This window comes from Macrobrachium nipponense, chromosome 17 (assembly GCF_015104395.2).
Source record: "Macrobrachium nipponense isolate FS-2020 chromosome 17, ASM1510439v2, whole genome shotgun sequence".
NCBI lineage: Eukaryota > Metazoa > Arthropoda > Malacostraca > Decapoda > Palaemonidae > Macrobrachium > Macrobrachium nipponense.
Genome location: NC_087210.1, coordinates 69,196,328 through 69,217,021, shown reverse-complemented (window position 1 = coordinate 69,217,021; position 20,694 = coordinate 69,196,328). Strand labels below are relative to the sequence as shown.

The following is a 20,694-nucleotide window of genomic DNA, read 5'->3' as shown; positions in this document are numbered from 1 at the left end:
AAGCTCTTCGCGCTTGGCTGGCGCCTCGCGCTTGGCTGGCGCTTCTCGCTTGGCTGGAGCTTGTTGCTTGGCTGGCATCTCGCGCCTGGCTGACGCCTCGCGCTTGTCTGGCGCCTCACGCATAGCTGACTCCTCGCGCCTGGCTGGCGTCTCGCGCTTGGCTGACTCCTCGCGCCTGGCTGGCACCTCGCGCTTGGCTGAATCCTCGCGCCTGGCTGGCGCCTCGCGCTTGGCTGATTCCTCGCGCCTGGCTGGCGCCTCGCGCCTGAGCGTATCCTTATCTAGAGCAACTCGCTCGGATAGCTCCTGATGCTTGAAAGAATCTTCGCGCCTGGAAGACGTCTCACGCTTTTAAGGCTCTTCATGCCTGGAGGACGCTTCACGTCTGGCAGGCGAAAGAAGACGAGACTTCTTAATAGGAAGTCTAGCGTCCTTCTTGCGAGGGGGATCCCTCGAAAGAACTCCAACCAAAGAGGCTAACTGCTCTTGTACTGCTAGCAATATCCTCTTAGAAGCCATACCAGCGTCCTCTTCAATAGAAGAAGCAGGAGAACTCGAAGGAGAGTGATCCTCAACTACCGATCGAGGAGGCGTCGAGACCAGCTTAGCCTTCTTGATAGAAGAGGGGGCTTCCTTCGAGAAGCGCTCCGGGCTCGAGTCAAACGCGCGTTCTTTCCAGTGCCTTTTCAGTGGCCTAGAAAGATCCGAGTCCTTCCACCCTCGTTTAGGTGAAGGAGAACCGGACGACTAGAAACAATCTCGTAGGATGCTTCTATTAAAGCGGTCCTGAGCAGACTGTAGCGAAACAGAACCTGCTGAAGGGACGCCTGACTGTTGGGGATTCCCCACAACCTCCGTACGACTTAAGACTTTCCTTCTCCTCTGGGTATGTGAGTTTGGAAGAGGTCTAGGCCTGGGAGCATCGCAGGGACGGTCAGACGCCCCCTCCACAACACTGGGAACACTCACTTCACTAAGTAATTCACTATCACTTCCCTTACCTTGCATGGCCAGCCATTTTTTGTTTCATTTACGAAGACGCAAGAGTAGCCCTCAGATTGGCGATTTCAGAAGCCGAATCCGAATGCAAAGCCTGTGAGGGTTCAGATACATAGGGAGAATCAAAATCATTAATAATAGGAGAGTTAGACTCAGAAAAAGGCTCAATAGGCCTTGTACTCACACCCTTTTGTGCAGCCCGTCTATTCTATCCCTCTCTAACTTCTTCAGTAGAAGTTAGAGTCTTCCATTCATTAGCATTCAACTTTTCACACTCAATACAGGTGTTAGCTAAAGAACAGTCAAACCCCCTACACTTACGACATACAGTGTGAGGATCAACCGAAGCCTTCGGTATCCTCACCTTGCAGCCTACATTTACACACACTCTCACACTAACACTTGAATCAGACATTCTATCAGAAAAATCAAAAGCAAGTCCAAATCCAGTCCACAGTAGCGAATGCCAAAACAACGATCCAGTACGTCACCAAGAAATCCAATATAGATGATCAAAAAAGTCTTGAAAAGCGAATTCCAGTCAGGAGGTAGTAACAACAATGTTGATACCACCGGCGACAGAGAAAATATGATAGAAAACGGGAATGGTTCCTAGTCCTGCCGCCCAGGGCAGGCAGGTAGATCACCTGACCTACCGGTAGCGAGTGGCGCGAAATTTGAATTTCTGTCGGGGACGACGGAGTCTTAGCTAAGTATATATCTGACAGGTAAGTTCATTGTATGAAATCAAACATTTGGAAGGTAAGAGTGATTCTAATAGTGATTTGTGCAGTGATCCCAGTGCAGTGGAGGGTGCGTCTGATCGGCTCCCTAATGCTTCCAGGCCTAGACCTCTTCCAGACTCCCAGTCCCAGTGGAGGAGGAAAGTCGAAAGCCGCAGGAAGGTTAGGGAGCATCCCCACCGGTCAGGCGTCCCCTCGGTAGCGCCTGTTGCTCGTTCCCAGGCTACCTTGGATCGCGCCAAGAGAGGTCTTGCGCCAATGCTTCTCGTCTTCGCCTTCGCCCTCTTCTAAACGAGGATGGAGTTCTTCTGAAGCCTCGCGCCATTCGAAGAGAGCCTGGAACGCTCCCTGCGCCCTTCCCTCCAGCCCTGAAGTTTTTTTGGAAGAGCCTGAGGTAGAAGCGAAGAAACGGAAGAGATCTCTTGAGTATCGTTCCCCGAGCAGAGATCGAGCCTCGTCACCTGTTCAAGATTTTGTGAATTCTCCTGCAAGGGTGTTGGCTAGTCTTCAGGCGCAGATTTCGGCTCTGGCTGGCTCTCTTTGTGTGTCTTCTCGTCGTAAGAAGGACGTCTCGCTTCCTGTAAAGAAGTCCAGGCTCCCCTCTCCCGACTCGCTATTCGACGGAAGCGGCCCGCTCTCCTGGGCGTTCGGAGTCTCGCAGGAGACTTTCTACTTCGGACAAGATCCCGGCTGCGTCCAAGCGCCAGTCGCCTGACAGCCACGATCTCTTTGTTTCTCCTTCGGACAAGGAGCAGGCTTCTCGTAGGAGATCTTCGCCCTACAGACGCACTTCTCGAGACAGGATCGCTCCCCTTGATAGGCACCAAGAGCCTAGTAGGCGCTACTCGCCTCGTAGCCGTTCCTCGTCTCGCCTCCACTCTCCTGTTGACAAGCGCCCTAAATCGGACAGGCGCTCTTCGCTTGACAGGCGTCGAGAGCCTGTTAGGCGCGTTTCTCCTGGCAGGCGCTCTTCACCTGACTTTCACTCTCCTCGAGTCAGGCGCCGAGATCCTGGCAGACGCTTCTCCCCTAGTAGGCGCTCGTTGCCAGAGAGCCTCTCTCCTCGGTTCAGGCGCCAAGAGCCTGATAGCCGCTTCTCTCATGGCAGGCGCTGTTCGCCAGGTAGCCGCTCTCCTTTGGATAGGCGCCAAGAGCCTGATAGAAGTTTTTCTTCAAACAGGCGCTCTGCTCCTGACAGCCGCCTTGCTCCTGTTAGGCTCCAAGAATCTGGAAAAGCCCTCCTCAGGACAAGAAGGATTTTGCGAGTAGGCACGTTCCAGAAGTTTTGTCTCCAAGAGTCAAACGTCAAACTTCCTCAAGAGACTTTTCTAAGGATAGTCGCGCCTCTAAGGATCATGAGGGTTCTTCAGCTGAGGAAGAACAGGATCCCTCGGAAGAAGAAGGACCAAAAGACTCCTCTGTTTCCTCGTATAAGAGGTTAACAGATTTGCTCCTTCAAGAGTTCGGAGATATCCTTTCGCCTGTGGCTCCTCCTTCTCCTCTCTCTTTATTCTCCACATCGAAGACTTCGAAGGTTTCATCTTGTGTAAGGATGAAACATGATATTGTAATGATACAATTAAGTTTGTTCATACTTACCTGGCAGATATATATATAGCTGTATTTTTTCCGAATCCGACAGAAATTTAAACACTTACGACACACGCAGTGGGAGTCAGGTGGTTAGTACCCATTCCCGCCGCTGGGAGGCGGGTATCAGGAATCATTCCCATTTTCTATTCATAATTTTTTATTTCCACTGTCTCCTGAGGGGAGGTGGGTGGGTACTTGATTATATATATCTTGCCAGGTAAGTATGAACAAACTTAATTGTATCATTACAATATCATTTTGTTCATGAAACTTACCTGTCAGATATATATATAGCTGAATCCCACCTTTGGTGGTGGGAGTAGACAGAATAGAAGATTTTAGGAAACATATATATGCAGATAATTGATATCTTGATTCCTTACCTGTTAGCATAGCTGACTTCGTGGTTACTGCCGCGTAAGTCTGCTTGTGCTACTAGAGTTGCCAGCGAGTAGAGACCTATATAGCTGGTGCACTCCCAGATGATCTGTCAACAGGGGCGAGACCACGACGTGACTAGACCATTGACCATACAAATGAGGGCAACGAAGTAAAAACCAAACCACCTGGCGTAGCCTACCAAAAGTATCCCACATAGACTAAGCTAATGGAAGGGAGATCCGCCGCAGGCGGTCACCCCACAACCATAACACAAGTTAAAAACTCCCCTAAACCATTAAAGGATAGGATGAGCGCTACCTCCTGCCCCCAAAACAGTGTCTGCAGCGACGTATGGTCCGAGCGAGTAACAATTTTCGTATGTTGCTTTCACCTCCCGCAGGTAGTGTGAAGCGCAACACCGAATTGCTTCGCCAATAAGTGGCGCCCAAAATGTCTTTGATTGCCATATTTTTGTGAAAAGCCACCGAAGTAGCAATAGCCCTCAACTCGTGGGCTTTCACTTTCAGAAGCTCCATGTCACTTTCACTACACTTTTCATGGGCTTCCTTAACCGTACTTCTTAAGAAGAACGCCAGTGCATTCTTCGACATCGGAAGATCTGGTTTTTTCACAGAGCACCACAAGTTCTCCGAAGAACCTCTGCATGCTCTGGTTCTCTGCAAATAAAACTTGAGAGCCCTGACAGGACACAGGACTCTCTCAGCTTCAGGTCCCACTAGCTCCGACAACCCCTTGATCTCGAACGTTCTCGGCCAAGGGTTGGAAGGTTCTCGTTCTTTGCTAAGAACGTAGGACTTGGAAGAACAAACTGCACTATGATCCTTGAACCCAATATGCTTGCTTATGACTTGAATTTCGCTAACCCTCTTCGCCGTCCGCCAGAGCGGTTAGGAAAATGGTCTTCTTAGTAAGATTCCTAAGCGAGGCTAAATGGAGCGGTTCAAATTGACTCGACATGAGAAACTTCAGTACCACGTCTAAGTTCCACGATGGTACTTTAGGTTGGAGAACTTTCACAGTCTCAAATGATCTAATGAGATCATGAATGTCTCTATCATTCGCTAAGTCGAGTCCTCTATGTCTGAAGACCACAGAAAGCACGCTTCTGTAGCCTTTAATCGTGGGAACGGCTAGTTTCGCTTCTTTCCTAAGGTGAAGAAGGAAATCTGCTATCTGGCTCACAGAGGTTGAGGTGGAGGAAATGCCCTTCCTTCTGCACCAACTTCTAAAGACAGCCCACTTTGATTGGTAAACTGCGATTGAGGAGGGCCTCCTTGCGGTGGCAATCGCCTTTGCCACAGGTCTTGAAAAACCCCTCGCTCTGGCCAACTTCTTGATAGTCTGAACGCAGTCAGACTCAGAGCGGGGAGGTTTTTGTGGTACCTCTCGAAGTGGGGCTGTCTGAGTAGATCTTTCCTTAGGGGCAGAGTCCTCGGAAAGTCTACTAGGAAGGACATCACCTCCGTGAACCAGTCGGCCGCTGGCCAGAAGGGGGCGATGAGGGTCATTCTCGCTCCTTCTGATGCAGCGAACTTCCTCATTACTTCCCCGAGGATTTTGATGGGGGAAAAGCGTAAATGTCTAGTCCCGACCAATTCCACAGTAGGGCGTCTACTGCCACTGCTCCCGGGTCCAGAACTGGGGAGCAATACAGCGGAAGTCTCTTCGTTCGGGAAGTTGCGAAAACGTCCACATGAGGACGTCCCCACAGCTTCCATAGCGCCTGGCATACTTCCTGATGAAGGGTCCATTCCGTCGGCAGAAGCTGTCCTTGTCGACTGAGAAGGTCCGCTCGCACGTTTTCCATTTTCCACGCCTGACACAACCTTGTCAGAATCGTGACGTTTTTGCGACTTCGCCCAAATCAGGATATTTCCATCGCGACATGACGAACAGAGAATGAGAGTGAGTTCCCCCCTGTTTCCTGAGGTATGCCAAGGCTGTGGTGTTGTCCGAGTTTATCTGAACCACTTTGCTGGAGACTTCCTCCTCGAAGAACCTTAGAGCGAGGTAAACCGCTGAGAGTTCTTTTAGGTTGATGTGCCAGGACACCTGTTCCCTCTCCAGGTGCCTGACACTTCTCTCCCTCCCAGTGTTGCTCCCCAACCCGTGGAGGACGCGTCGGAGAACAACACTAGGTCGGGGTTCCGAAGCTTGAGCGAAAGTCCTTCCGCAAGCTTCTTTGGATCCAACCACCATTTGAGGTGCTTTTTCACTTCTTCCGTCAAAAACAAGACCTCTTCTAGATCCTGTTTGCGTGACCAATTGCTTGAGAGGAAGAACTGAAGTGGTCGGAGGTGCAACCTTCCCAGAGAAACAAACTTCTCCAGTGAGGAAATGGTCCCCAGCAGACTCATCCATTCCCTCACCGAGCATGTTTCCTTCCCTAGAAAGGCCGACACTTTGTCCGGCATTGAAGTTGTCGCCCCTGGGACGGAAAAGCCCGAAAAGCCACTGAGTCCATCTGAATCCCCAGATAGACTAAGGATTGAGAAGGAGTCAGATGCGACTTCTCGAGATTCACCAGAAGTCCCAGGGACTTCGCTAACGACAGAGTCGTGTGAAGGTCCTTCAGACACCTGTCTTGCGATGAGGCTCGAATAAGCCAGTCGTCTAGGTAGAGAGAGAATCCTTATTTCCGCAAGATGGAGGCACCTCGCAACGTTCTTCATAAGAACGGTGAACACCATCGGCGCCGTGCTGAGACCGAAGCAGAGTGCCCTGAATTGGAAAATCTTCCCTTTCAGGACAAACCGCATGTATTTCTGATCGGGGATGGATGGGGACGTGAAAGTATGCGTCCTGAAGGTCTAACGAGACCATCCAATCCCCGGTCTTAAAGCTGCAAGCACGGATTGAGGTGTCTCCATCTTGAACTTCTGCTTGGTAACGAAGCGATTTAGACTGCTGACATCCAGAACGGGGCGCCACCCCCCTGACTGCTTCGGCACTAGGAACAGACGGTTGTAAAACCCCGGAGAACTCCGGTCGAAGACCTGTTCCACTGCCTGCTTCTCGATCATTTGATCTAGTAGATCGTGAAGCACTTTCTGCTTTTCTCCCTGATACGACGGAGACAAATCCTTTGGTGTCGAAGACAGCGGGGGTAACATCAGGAAAGGAATTCTGTACCCCTTCTTGACGATGTCCAGAGACCAAGCGTCGGCACCTCTCTCTTCCCAAGCTTTCGCGAATGTAGAAGCCTGGCTCCTACCGGTGTCCTGAAGGACTTCCCTCTCACTTCTTGCTCTTGGCAGGAGCGGGAGTCTTGCCTTTGAAAGAGCCTCTTCCTCGAGGGGCTGGCTTCGAGGAAGAAGCGGATCGAAAGGGCTTCGACTTCTTCAAAGCAGAGGACCCAGAAGACGAAGAAGTAGCAGGCTTCCTAGAAGACTGTGCCAGAAGGTCTTGAGTTGCTTTCTCCTGGAGACTAGCAGCTATGTCCTTTACCATAGACTGGGGGAAGAGATGTTCTGAGAAAGGAGCGAAAAGAAGATCCGCTTTTTGCGCTGGTGAGACCGACTTTGCAGTAAAATTGCAAAAAAGTGCTCTTTTCTTAAGCAGTCCCGTGCTGAAATGAGCAGCCAATTCCTCAGAACCATCCCTGACGGCCTTGTCCATGCAAGACAATACACTGGACAGCTCCCCCAGACTGATGGAATCAAAACTCCTGGACCTGGCATCCAATACTCCCAGGCACCAGTCAAGAAAATTAAAGACCTCTAGTGTCCTGAAGAGGCCTTTAAGGTGAAAGTCTAACTCGCTATGTGTCCACGAGTACTTCGAGGAAGACAAAAAAGATCTTCTGGTGGCATCTACAATGCTACCAAAGTCTCCTTGAGCTGAGGCTGGAAGCTTGACTCCGACGTTTTCTCCCGTCTCATACCACATACCAGCTTTGCCACCGAGTCTTGAAGGTGGTAAAGCGAAAGAGGTCTTGCCCGAAGCTTTCCTCTTTTCCATCCAATCATGGACCTTTCTAAAAGCTTGCTTCGTAGAAAGCGACTTCTTCATTCTCACAAAGCCCGAGATCTTAGCAGCTTTGGAAGACGAAAACTGAGAGGGAGGGAGTACGTGGAGCTTCAGGTTGGAAAGTGTCTGCAAAGACTGACTGAAGTAAACGAGTCAAAACCTTGTAGTCCGTCGAAACTGGAGCCAACTGCTGTTCTTCGTCCAACATTCGACGAAAGCGTCACTAACTTCCTCTTCAGACACTGGAGAAGTCGGAGGAAGTAAAGAAGAGTCCTGAGCTTTCTCAAAAGAGAAAGAACAGCGAACAGGAAGAGTTCCCGCCTCCGCTTGTGCTTGCGGAAGTGGAAAACTGACGTCCGTAGGCGCGCGTTTGGCGTCCGAAGCCAATCTACTGGCGCCGACAGAAGCGCGCTCAAACGCCGCAGGTGTACACCTGGCGTCCACTTGTGCGCGCTGAGCGTCACTGTGGCGCGGCCGAGCGTCCACTGATGCGCGCCGAGCGTCCCCCACTGGTGCACGCCGAGCGTCCACTAAAACTCTCTGAGCGTCCACTGGCGCTCGCGAAACTTCAGCACCGAGTCACGTTCGGCGTCCACTAAAGCGCGTTTGACTTTCACAGAAGCGCGCTCGGCATCTAAAGAAACTCGCTTCTTATCCACAAGTTTCGTAGCAGCGGAAACAACCGCTTCACGAGAGCGAGAAACTAATTTCTCGCCTCCTCTAGAAAGTTGCTGGGGAGCAGAACGAACTCTAGAGGGAGACTCAAACGGAGAGAGAGACGAGCGAGGAGAGGGAGAGGGAGAACGCCTCGACCTCTTCACAGGAAGATTGTCATCCTTCTTACGGCGACGTGGAACAGTCTCTCTCGAAGGAAAAACATCTCGAAGTTGCTGCTGAAGAGACTGGAGAATCTTGCTTGTAGGTGAAGCCTCCTTTTCTGGGGAGGGGCTGATCCTGTGAGCAGGAGAGTGGCGAGGGGGGACGCCTTCTTGCTAACTCCCAGGAACCGCCGCTTCACGCACCTTAGAGCGACTGCGGCGCTCGAAAGAAACATCTAGGGAAGATTCCGCCCTCCGAATAATCCTTACGCTTCTTCTGCGGAGGAAAAGCAGCAAAACGCACTATCAGGCGACGAGAACAAAGTTCCGGAGAACAACTTGGACGTGAAGCGCTCCGAACGCGAGCCGTCCTTTTCAGCGGACGTGATGCCGGTATGAGAGCTCCACCCTTCTGCGCGGGGAGGAAGCTTCAGAAGAAGAAAAGCACTCCTTGAGAAGACGTGCACGCGCACGCTCCTTGGCAGTCTGGGTATGTTCGTCAGAAGCTGCCGAAGGCACGCCAGATCGGTGGGGGTTCCTCGTAACCCTCCTTCGACTTTCGACATGCTCTCTCCCCGTAATCTGGAGTCAAGCAGAGGTCTAGGTCTAGAGGCGGAATGAGGCCGATCTGACGCACCCTCCACTACACAAGGGGCACTTTCACTGCACTTCTCTTCACTTTTGCTCTCCAGAGCTAACACTTTTGATTCTAAGTTACGAATCGATTCAAGAATTAGCGATAATGTATTACCTTCTACCGACACTGTCTCAGGGGCCGGAGGCAACACTACAGGGGTAGGAGCATAATCTACAGAAGGAGGGTTAGCAGGAGAATAATTTAAATCTTGCCTACCTGAAACACTCCTGGAGGAAGACCTCCTTAACCTATCTCGCTCAAGTTTCTTAAGATAGGTTTCATACGCCTTCCATTCCGACTCTGTTAGTCTTTCACACTCCTTACAACGACTTTCAAACGTACATTCATTCCCCCTGCAAACTTTACAAACAGAATGTGGGTCTACTGAAGCTTTCAGTAGCCTACCTCTACATTCAGACATGGAACAAAATCTAGCGCTAGCAGAACTAGACCCTGACATCTTGATCAAAGAAAAATCAATACCAAATTCAAATCAAACCAAAGTCAACGTGTGCCAAGCCACCGATCCAATTCAGATACCAAAGAAAAACCAAAAGGGATACTCAAGTAGCTAGTAAGTTTCCAAAATCTGGACGGAGGTGCTGCAAACAGGTGTTTCCAGCACCGGCGACAGAAAAATTATGAATAGAAAATGGGAATGATTCCTGATACCCGCCTCCCAGCGGCGGGAATGGGTACTAACCACCTGACTCCCACTGCGTGTGTCGTAAGTGTTTAAATTTCTGTCGGATTCGGAAAAAATACAGCTATATATATATCTGACAGGTAAGTTTCATGAACAAACTACTATTTCCATGAAGAAGGCGCTTAGAGGTTTTGGGGAATGGCTCCTTGCTAAGGAAGAGAAAGGGAAGACTGTATTTTCTTTCCCTCCGTCTAAACTGACTGGCAGATTAGGATTCTGGTACGAATCGGGGGAACCCTTAGGCCTCGCTCTCCCTTCGTCTGCGGACTCGGACTTCTCTTCACTGGTGGATTCCGCTCGTCGATCCGCCCTCCTGTCTGCCAAGACTACGTGGGGGATGAATGAACTTGACCACCTACTGAAGGGAATGTTCCGAGTCCTGGAAGTTTTTAACTTCCTTGATTGGTCTTTAGGAGTTCTGGCTAAGAAGACCCAGACCCTGGATTCCCTGTCTCCTGAAGATCTTAACTGCATCCTCACTTGCATGGACAAAGCAGTGAGAGACGGCTCGAGTGAAGTCTCTTCACTTTTTGGAGCTGGAGTGATAAAGAAGCGGTCAGTCTACTGTTCGTTTCTCACTAAGGCAGTTTCACATGCGCAAAGGGCCTCACTTCTTTATGCTCAACTCTCTCCTCTTCTTTTTCCCAAGAAGATTATTCAGGATGTCTCGAGTGCCCTATCAGCCAAGGCTACTCAGGACATGTTAGCCCAGTCGGCCAGGAAACCTCGTTCTGTTTTCCAACCCAAGACCAAGAAAGAGACTCCTCTGAGGCAGGAGCCCTTTCGAGGAGTACCCTCTGCCAGAGTTTCTTCAACTAGAGGAACTAGACCTTTTAAGAGAGGTAAAACCTTCTCTAGGTCAGTCAGAGGGAAGAAATAGCGATCAAGGACTCCAGACATCAGTGGGTGCCAGACTACTGAAATTTGCCGACGTCTGGGCCCACAAAGGGGCAGACAATTGGTCCCTATCGATTGTCAGCAAAGGATACCTCATTCCCTTCTCTTCAAGGCCACCATTGACGACGACTCCGAGGGAGTTGGTGGCCAGGTACAAGGACCCCATCATGAATCAAGCCCTTTCTCTAGCAGTAGATCTGATGCTAGAGAAGGAGGCTATAGAACTAGTGAAAGATCCCGCTCTGCAGGTTTTTACAACAGACTATTCCTAGTTCCGAAGAACTCAGGAGGATGGAGACCGGTTTTGGATGTAAGCGCCCTGAACGTCTTTGTGGAAAAGAGGAAGTTCGCCATGGAGACGACTTCCTCAGTGTTAGCGGCCCTTCGTCCAGGGGACTGGATGGTGTCACTAGATCTTTAGGACGCTTACTTTCATGTGCCGATCCATCCTTCTTCACGGAAGTATCTGAGATTCATGATGGGAAGAAAGATCTTCCAATTCAAGGCCTTGTGCTTCGGCCTGTCGACTGCACCCCAAGTGTTCACGGGGTTAATGAAAAACGTGGCGCAGTGGCTACATTTGGAGGGAGTGAGGGTGTCGCTCTACCTCGACGACTGGCTAATCAGAGCAGTCACAAGAAAGATGTCTGGAGGACCCTTCAAAAGACCCTTACATTGGCCAGTTCTCTGGGGCTTCTGGTGAACTTCCAGAAGTCTCAATTAATCCCCAGTCAAGAGCGGATCTATCTGGGGATTCGGATAGTTTCTCTGGCTTTTCGGGCTTTTCCGTCACCAGAGAGGATAGCTCGTTGCTACGAGAAACTAACGACCTTCCTAGAGAAAGATGCATGCACAGCGAGGGAGTGGATGAGTCTGCTGGGGACACTCTCCTCGTTGGAGCAATTCGTTTCTCTAGGAAGGTTGCATCTCAGGCCTCTACAGTTCTTCCTTTACCAGAACTGAGGGCGTCTCTCCCTAGATCTGGAGTTCTCCTTCAAGATCTCAAGGGGAATCAAGAGGGACCTTCGGTGGTGGACCAACCCACTCCGATTTGTGGAAGGAATGTCTCTGTACATGCCGAACCCCAACCATGTGTTGTTTTACGACACGTCGGAAGCAGGTTGGGGAGCGACGCTCGGGACAAGAGAAGTGTCAGGCACCTGGAAGGGGGAACAGGTGTCCTGGCACATCAACAAGAAAGAGTTGATGGCAGTTTGGATGGCATTAAAAGCCTTTGAGCCCCACGTCCGAAATGCTATAGTTCAGGTCAATTCAGACAACACCACAGCCTTGGCGTACATCAAAAAACAGGGGGGGACGCACTCCTTCTCCCTGTACGAAACAGCAAGGGATCTTCTGCTGTGGTCTCAAGCAAGGAAGATCAGTCTCCTCACCAGATTCGTACAGGGAGAAAGGAACGTCAGGGCCGATCTCCTGAGCAGGAAGAATCAACTCCTGCCTTCCGAGTGGACCCTCCACTCAGAAGTATGCCAAGACCTGTGGAGAAGATGGGGCAGGCCTCACATCGACCTCTTTGCAACAGCAAGGAACGCAAGGATAGAACTTTACTGCTCCCCGATCTCAGACCCAGGGGCAGTATCAGTGGATGCGTTTCTCCTAGACTGGACAGGTCTAGATGTCTACGCCTTTCCCCCCTTCAAGGTACTGGGACAAACCCTCAAGAAATTTGCTATCTCGGAGATGACAAGAATGACGCTAGTAGCTCCGTTCTGGCCCGCCCAAGATTGGTTCACAGAGGTACTGGAATGGTTTGTGGACTTTCCAAGAGCACTTCCACAAAGAGTAGATTTGCTCAGACAACCCCACTTCGACAGGTATCACAAAAACCTCCCCGCTCTCAATCTGACTGGCTTTCGACTGTCAAAAGTCTTGTCAGAGCGAAGGGGTTTTCGACAAAAGCTGCTAAGGCTATCGCCTCAGCTAGAAAGCCTTCGACCCTTAAAGTCTACCAGTCGAAGTGGGACGACTTTCGCCGGTGGTGCAGGAACCAGAAGTTTTCCTCTTCCAGTACCTCTGTGACTCAGATCGCAGACTTCCTAGTTTTCCTCAGAGAAAAATGCGGTTTGGCAGTCTCTACCATCAAGGACTACCGGAGCATGCTGGCTGCAGTGTTCAGACTTAGGAACTTAGATCTTTCGAATAACAAAGATCTGCATGATCTATTAAGATCTTTTGAACTTCCAAGAAAACTTCAACCGAAGTTCCAAGTTGGAATCTGGACGTGGTTCTTCGTTTCCTGAGGTCCTCGAGGTTTGAACTACCCCAGTTAGCCTCCTTCAAAGATCTTACGAGGAAGGCTCTGTTTCTCATGGCTCTGGCATCTGCTAAAAGGGTTAGTGAGATTCATGCCCTAGAAGGAAGGGTAGGTTTCAAAGGAGATTCCGTGATTTGTTCCTTCCTTCCTTCGTTTTTAGCAAAGAATGAGAACCCCTCAAATCCTTGGCCAAGGAGCTTTGAGGTTCGTGGATTATCTGCCCTAGTAGGGGAAGAACCCGAAAGAACTCTTTGCCCTGTTAGGAGTTTAAAATACTACCTTCAGAAGAAGAAAACCCTTAAGGGCATTGAGGACAGACTATGGTGCTCTGTAAAGGATCCCAGCAGACCATTGTCTAAAAATGCGCTGTCTTTCTTCATTAGAAGTCTAGTGAAAGAAGCACATAGATCTTGTAATGAAGAACATTTCAAGCACCTAAAAGTCAAGGCTCACGAAGTGAGAGCCATTGCCACTTCCTTGGCCTTTAATAAGAATATGTCTCTTCAGAATTTGATGAAAACTACATTCTGGAGATGTAATTCAGTATTCGCCAACCACTACCTTAAAGTCGTCAGGATTACGTATGACAAGTGCTTCGCATTAGGCCCGTACGTATCGGCGGATTCGGTGCTGGGGCAGGGAGCTGGAACATATCCTTAGTAGTTTTTTCCCTTGTTTTTGGTATTGAGTTCATATGGTTGTATGAAAAATGATGCAGGTAGGCATCATTTTCTTTTCGTAGTACTAATAACTTTAGTTTGGTTAGGTGATCAGATGTGGTTTGAAGCTCCCTGTGTTGGTAGTGGACAGGTTCTGTCATAGAAGAGGGCGAACCCCCATTGACATGATCCGACTTGGATTCTACTAAGTAAGTGGATATCAAGTCCCGTTAGTAGACCCAAAGAGTCTTTTCAGCTGTAGGTCACGCCCTCGCTATAGCTCTTATGGCTATGCAGACTAATAGACAGTACCTATGAAGTCTTCAGCCTAAACAGGTAAGAACCAAGGTTATTTTTATCCTACAACAGGTGTTGTTTTACCTTTTCTTTGTTATTTTCTGTCTCTTACCCTCCACCAAGGGTGTCAATCAGCTAAGTATATGTCTGACAGGAAAGTTCATGTACAAAAATGATATTGTTATTTTACAATAAAGTTTTGTACATACTTACCTGGTAGACATATACGATTGATGGCTCGCCCAGCCTCCCCTCAGGAGACAGGTGTAAGAGAAAAAATCTGGCAAGAAAGGTACTTTGGTTCTTACACCCGCCACCCAGCGGCGGGTAAGGTAGATCACCTGACCTACCTGTCGCGTTTGCCGCGAGTTTTGAATTCTGTCGTGACGTCAGAGACGTAAGCTAAGTATATGTCTGCCAGGTAAGTATGTACAAAACTTTATTGTAAAATAACAATATCATTGTTACAATAAATTTGTGATAAAAATGCCAAGAATAATTTATAGCATTTTTTCGGGTTGTGTTTATGACCCACTATTATTTATATTTATATGCAAATTATGAGATTTAGCCTTCAGAACAGCCTTGTTGCTTATACAGATGATGCTACTCTTTATACTAATCCCATCTAAGTACAGATGTGTGTTGGTTCAGAGATCGAGTTAAAATTAGTGCATGTACAAATTGTGAGTGAAGTTCATTCCTAGAAAAATTCTATGCAATGTATGATTGCTATAACCACTCAAAGATCTTTTCAATGACAAAAGTCTTTAACTACATGCAACTCACTCAGTGGGGAGTTGTTAAAATTGTACAAAAAATTGGTATACTGAAATAGGTTCCATGTGTTTGTAGACCCATCTATCGTGAAGAAATTTTTTTATTTCATTCTGCCATGTTTGGAGTATTGTTCCTAAATCATTTTGTCCACAACTGACTGACATCTTAAGTTGATAGACACAAACTTGAGTAACATTAGATTTCTCACTCCAGATCTCAGTATTAATCACTGATAATCAATTAACTTACTGCATTGTTTTATCAAGTTGTTCATAATTCTGATCATGCACCTCACCTTACAGTACCAGGTACATAATTAATTCTAACAGCCTTTACTTTTCTTTTATGGGTTTCAATATCGTACAGTCCAAGTAGTTACATAGCTATAGTTTCCATTCATATGGCAGCTCAAATTCAAAATTTTGCGGGTAGCACTTGTGTATACGTAGTTTGTGTAGGTAACAGCCGTTCCACTAACAGAATACCTAGCAGATAATCTTCATTAGTTTCCTGCTATTCGTGGTGGCAACACCTGGTCTGGTGGTAGCTCAATTCATTATTTTCCGGTCGTTTTACTGGATTTCGATGGAGGCTTCTATAAGTTAACCATCAGAACGCATATTTGATAGCCTTCAAGCTGACGTCTTGCAGGATGGGTTTTTAACCTTCTGTTTTTTAGTTGATTCAATAAGTCATCAACAAACTGAAGTAAACGATGCCATTTGCATTTATGGTCTGTTTACTGGATAGGTTTTTGGTGGTGCCAATAATAGTTTTGCCTTAAAGATTTTACAAAATTACATTATAAAGTAAACGGTTGAATGTTACACCTTTTACTTTAATCCATAACTTTGGCCGTTTAAGAATTGTTTTAAGGCGATGAACTCTTAGAGAGCCAACAATAACGAAAGAGGCCCTTAATGCAAGTTGTAATTTATGGACCCAAAAATCAGTCATTTTACTAGAGGGTGTTCTTTGTGAGAAGGCTTCCCAAATTTTTGGCTCTTAAAAATCAAGCCCCTTACCCCTCCAGAGAAAAAAAAAAGTTAATGACTTACCTGAAGCAGCTACTAAGCACATTATGTACAAATATACTTCATTATTTCTGATTCCATTTCCTACAGACAGATTTTCAGCAAAGTCCACCCATCGAACATAAGCTTCACTCAGCATGAGAGACAATGCTAACTTTGTGTAGAACTGAGGAGTCTGTGGTAGTATACGAAAAAATTATTAGAAATTCCATGTCATAATACTGTACAATTTTACTCACATAATTCAACATTAAAGTTGCCTTTATGGTCTTGCAAGCTGTTATGTATTTCATTGAAAGAAAAAAAGATTTAATTTGATTTTTTCAACAAACTGATAATTTTAACACAGCCTAATTATGTTTGAAGTTATGACAGTTTGTTTTACAACACAACCCTATTATCTTGTACAGTATACCTGCACCACTACTTAAGAGAAAAAGTGTCGGAACAACCCCAAATGTTTCAACAGTAGGACACAGGACTCAAGAAAGGCATGAAGACTACCTTCTCAGGCAATAGTAAAACTAGTTTACATTTGGGTATGTAATCACTGAGTTATGATCAGGTGAACTTACATGCATAGAAATAACAACATTAGTTCTTTTTTGTTGGCCAGACCTTGACTACAACTTGGCTATGATTCTCTAATACACACTATACTAGAAATATCCTTATACCAATTACCTGTATACTGTGCTCCATCAATTATTAGAACTTGCCAGCACTAAATACCACAGAATAAGGTAATGATACAACACTGTTATTACTGTTTCTGCTAATACCCTTCTTTATGAGGTCCTTTGTCAACAAGACAAAAATTAATACATAGTCTACTTTTGGTTACATTGAAAAAATGAATTAGGAACCTAAAAACTTACAAAATCATCTGCATTGAAAAGAATATGTCGGTAGGCAGCCATATCCTGTAGCACCAAATCCATAAAGATAATACTTTTTTCACATTCCACATATCGGTCAACTGGTTGTCCACAAATATCCTGAAATGAGAAATACTGGAATAAAATTGAATTCCATTTCAGCTATACTATCCTCAACATAGTCTTATAAAAATTAATGTAAAATTTTATAAAATAAATTAATCTTTTGGTTCGAGCAGTGATTTGTAATGTCGGAATCAGTATCAACTTGTTGGCCGAGTCCTTAACATCACTGGAGTCCTGATTTCTCCTCAGCCGACTGGGCGCTGGTTCGAACCCACGAGAGGATGAAATTATTATCAACTAAAAAATTCCCCTTCGGTTAAATATGAAAAATTCTGAGGTAGAGCGAATTAGATATTAAAGGACATTTGTAGCTCTATGTATGTATATAAATCACGGTGATGTGATAAAAATTCATAAAATGGCTACTTGTGGCAAATGTTCGACTTTGTTAACATGGCAGAGGAGGTTGATATAGATGCTAATTACAAATACCCAAGTTCAACTTTGATTTGTAACGTCGGAATCATTATCAAAGTATATACCTCACTTGTTGACTGATTCCATAATGTCACTGGAGTCCTGATTTCTCCTTAGCCCACTGGGCGCTGGTTCGAACCCACGAGAGAACGAAATTATTATCAACTAAAACATTCCCCTTCAGTTAGCATATAAGAAAATATATTACTAATTCTGAGTTACAAAAGCGAATTAGATATAAAGGATGTATCTATATAAATCACGGTGATGTGATAAAAATTCATATATACATATATATTATATATATATATTAAATTCGGTTAAAGCATAAATTGCAGACCGTATCTTAGCCTAACGCAAAAAAATTAGGCACAAGATATTGGTACGGGAGCCTATCTCTGATTGCGATAGATATTGGTACGGCAGTGAATTGCGCTTGCGTCAATCTCAGACTTCCTGCCATACAAATAACATAGTGTAGTGGGGGTACGTCAGATTCTGTCAGTGGTGCTGTTTGCTAATCATGCAGCAGTTGCCATACACTATTGCTAAGAGCTATGGGTACGGCACTAGAGGATCAGCGTCAGTAGTAATAATAGTCAAACTGAATTGTGTCACTGAACATATTCAATTCAAAATGTCAAAGTGAAGCATCATACTGTCATCACCAAAGCACCAAAACATTTTGACAGTAAATGAAAATATAAAAAAATCACAGTAATATTTAAACATACTTAGATTTTGACTATATGCATGAAAAATAAACTAAACTCATCTATTTGTATACTCCATATTTTCTTTGAATCTCCTCTGAACCTTGTAATAATACATCAGTTTTCCCCGAAAAACAGATGTTTTCAGGTTTCAACAACCTGAAAAAAGCAAAAGCAATAGATGTCTACGAAGAGTCAAACTTCCAGAAATTGTAAAGTATCCGTAGGTCACGAACGATCGAATCGGCCCTGAAAAGACCTCCGAAGAGGAGATCCAAAGAAGACTTGAAGTACACACAAATCGTGCTCTGCTGTATTCATGGTAGTAAGGAAAACTACCAAGTCGATCTTGTGGTAAACGGCCTAATCAATTGTAAGTAATCATTCAAATCAGGTCTATATTAACAGTATGTTTCCCATATTGGACGCACTTTAGCTTCAAATCTTTGAATCTCCTCTTCAGAGCTCTTTTCAGGGCCCGATTCGATCATTCGTGACCTACGGAAATACAATTTCTGGAAACTTGACTCTTTCTAGACGTCTATTGCCTTTTTCAGCTTGTTGAAACCTGAAAATATCTGTTTTTCAGCAAAAACTGATGTAATACGCGGTTCACGTTACTAGGCCGTCATTTTCTTACTGTCACTGATATACCTAGTATAGCCTATATATGCCTGAGGGCTGAGGCGGCCGCGGTAAACAAGGGTTCGCGCATGCGCAATTCACTGCCATACCAATATCTATCATAATCAGCAATACGGCTGCCGTACCAACATCCAGTTCGAAAAAATTAGGTAGCTAATGTTCGCCCTTGACCCAGCATCATGTTTATGTGATACTAGGTAGTATACGAGTCACACATCATGATGATGCTGGGCAAAGGGCAAAAGTCGTTTTATTTCTTTTAATACGTGTGTTAGGCTATGGTCTGCTTTTAATATCCACAAAAATAGGTAACATATACCTAGCCTAAGTAGCCTGCTCCGTATGATAACGTTCATGTTCAATATTGTTCGAGAGAAAGATTTTAAAATTAAGAAATGCTCTGCAAGATTTAAAAACAATTTACAAAATTACAAGAACGGTACCACCCATAATTTCATTTTCCAAAAATTTGGTAGTCATTCTAAGTAGATAGCCTAATGACTAGGGTACTAACTAGGGCTAAGTACTAAGATCCCGAAGCTAGGTAGTACCTAATGTTTAAGCAAAGCAATAAGCTAGTACCTACACAGTCAAGCAGTTTTATGAAATTTCCATCGCTTTTCTTGTAAATAGCCCTTGTTACCGATGTGCAGTTAATACAGATATATTCTTTTCCTTTAGCCGCTGTCATTTCTTTCCAGAGTGCAGACTAAAATCAAATTCTGTTTACAACGTTTTAGAAGATTTTTATATATAGGCTATGCTTGACACTGTATAATAAATGCTCTTGACATAAAACAGGCCTAATAAATTATTTCCCATTATTCAATCTAAATTAGTTATGCAACTAGATATTCAAAGGAATTGTCTTTTATATCCATATAGTAAAAGTTAAAGAAATAATCAAATTCGGTGTAGCATATTGGAATAATATTTATCTTAAAACAACCTTTCACTGGTATACAGCGATTAAGCGGTGATGATAATGGCAAGAAACCCTGTAGGTACAAAATTTTCTTACTCAAACTACGATAATCATTGCACTTTTAAATACCTCTTACTTCAGTATAATTTTTTTAGGTCTCGCGTACATCTTTCTTGCACAAGATATCAATGAAGTTGTATAAAGATAGAAAAAATTAAATACAATCATAACATGATTATGATTGAGATATTCCTTAAATATACCACTTCAGAAATTGTATAGAATTATCTTGATTTCTAATTATGGTGATATTTAATATTTATTGACATATACAGTACATCTGTGTGCGTGACGCCTGGTATATTTAAGAAAAATATCTCTGAAATGAACTGTTGCTGTTGAGAGAAACCATACTGAGGATTCAACTTTTGAAGGGCTGTTTTAATTCCCTTTCGTCGTCGGCCTTCTCTTGCTCATCCTACCGGTTGGAGAGCTTCTGCTGAAGAAAACACAATGAGCAAGTTGATCGCTAGGATTCCTGCCTTGGCCAAGGGTAAATATAATTTCTTTTTTGTGTTTCAAAGGACGAGAAATGGCGACATTACAGTGATGCGTTAATATCTAATGCAGGGGAAGTCTAGATTTGACACTTTATTGTATTATTAGTAGTGCAGCCAAGTTGTCCCATTAGTAAAGACTAGGTAGCCTACTAGGTAGGTAAAGCTAAAGACTACAGTTTACGTAGCCTGTAAGTTAGTATCGTTTTGTTTTAATGTTTGAAGTACAGTTTGCTACAGAAACAACTATTTATGGCTTAGTATCCCGTGCTGTAAACTTATTGTAAGTATCTTTATTGGGGCCATTGTAGTGTGTTATGTAGGGTAGAATATCACAGCAGGCCAAGCAGGCCACCTACAATCAACACCTAGCCACCCTCCGAAAAAGTACATTATAACGCGTCCTGACACCCGAGATGGGCATCAGTCGCGACTTGTTGTTGGTGAGAAACGGAGCTAAAGACCTCTACTCTCCTTTCGAAGTAAGTATTTTCTCCAAAGTTAGAAATTAAGGCCAAATTTTAAGATTTAAACAGAGGGTACTGAAAATGGCGCCCACGGCAGTGGAAATCTCACCAAAACGCTTTAGAAATTTTTACTTATAACTAAAAATGTTTCGAAGAT

General features: G+C 45.4%; 1 protein-coding gene across 1 annotated transcript in view; it reads right to left on the bottom strand.

Moving 5' to 3' along the window:
- The window catches only part of LOC135196297 (protein ARV1-like), a 29,848-nt gene extending 10,515 nt beyond the window's left edge, over positions 1 to 19,333 (bottom strand). Inside the window, exons 1-3 of the mRNA XM_064223004.1 lie at positions 19,175 to 19,333; positions 16,688 to 16,807; positions 15,834 to 15,984 (exon numbers count right to left, since the gene is read on the bottom strand). Coding sequence (XP_064079074.1) covers positions 15,834 to 15,984; positions 16,688 to 16,807; positions 19,175 to 19,279 — 376 coding nt within the window. The 5' untranslated portion in view covers positions 19,280 to 19,333. The remainder of the gene's footprint in view (positions 1 to 15,833; positions 15,985 to 16,687; positions 16,808 to 19,174) is intronic.
- Positions 19,334 to 20,694: the final 1,361 nt, after the last annotated feature.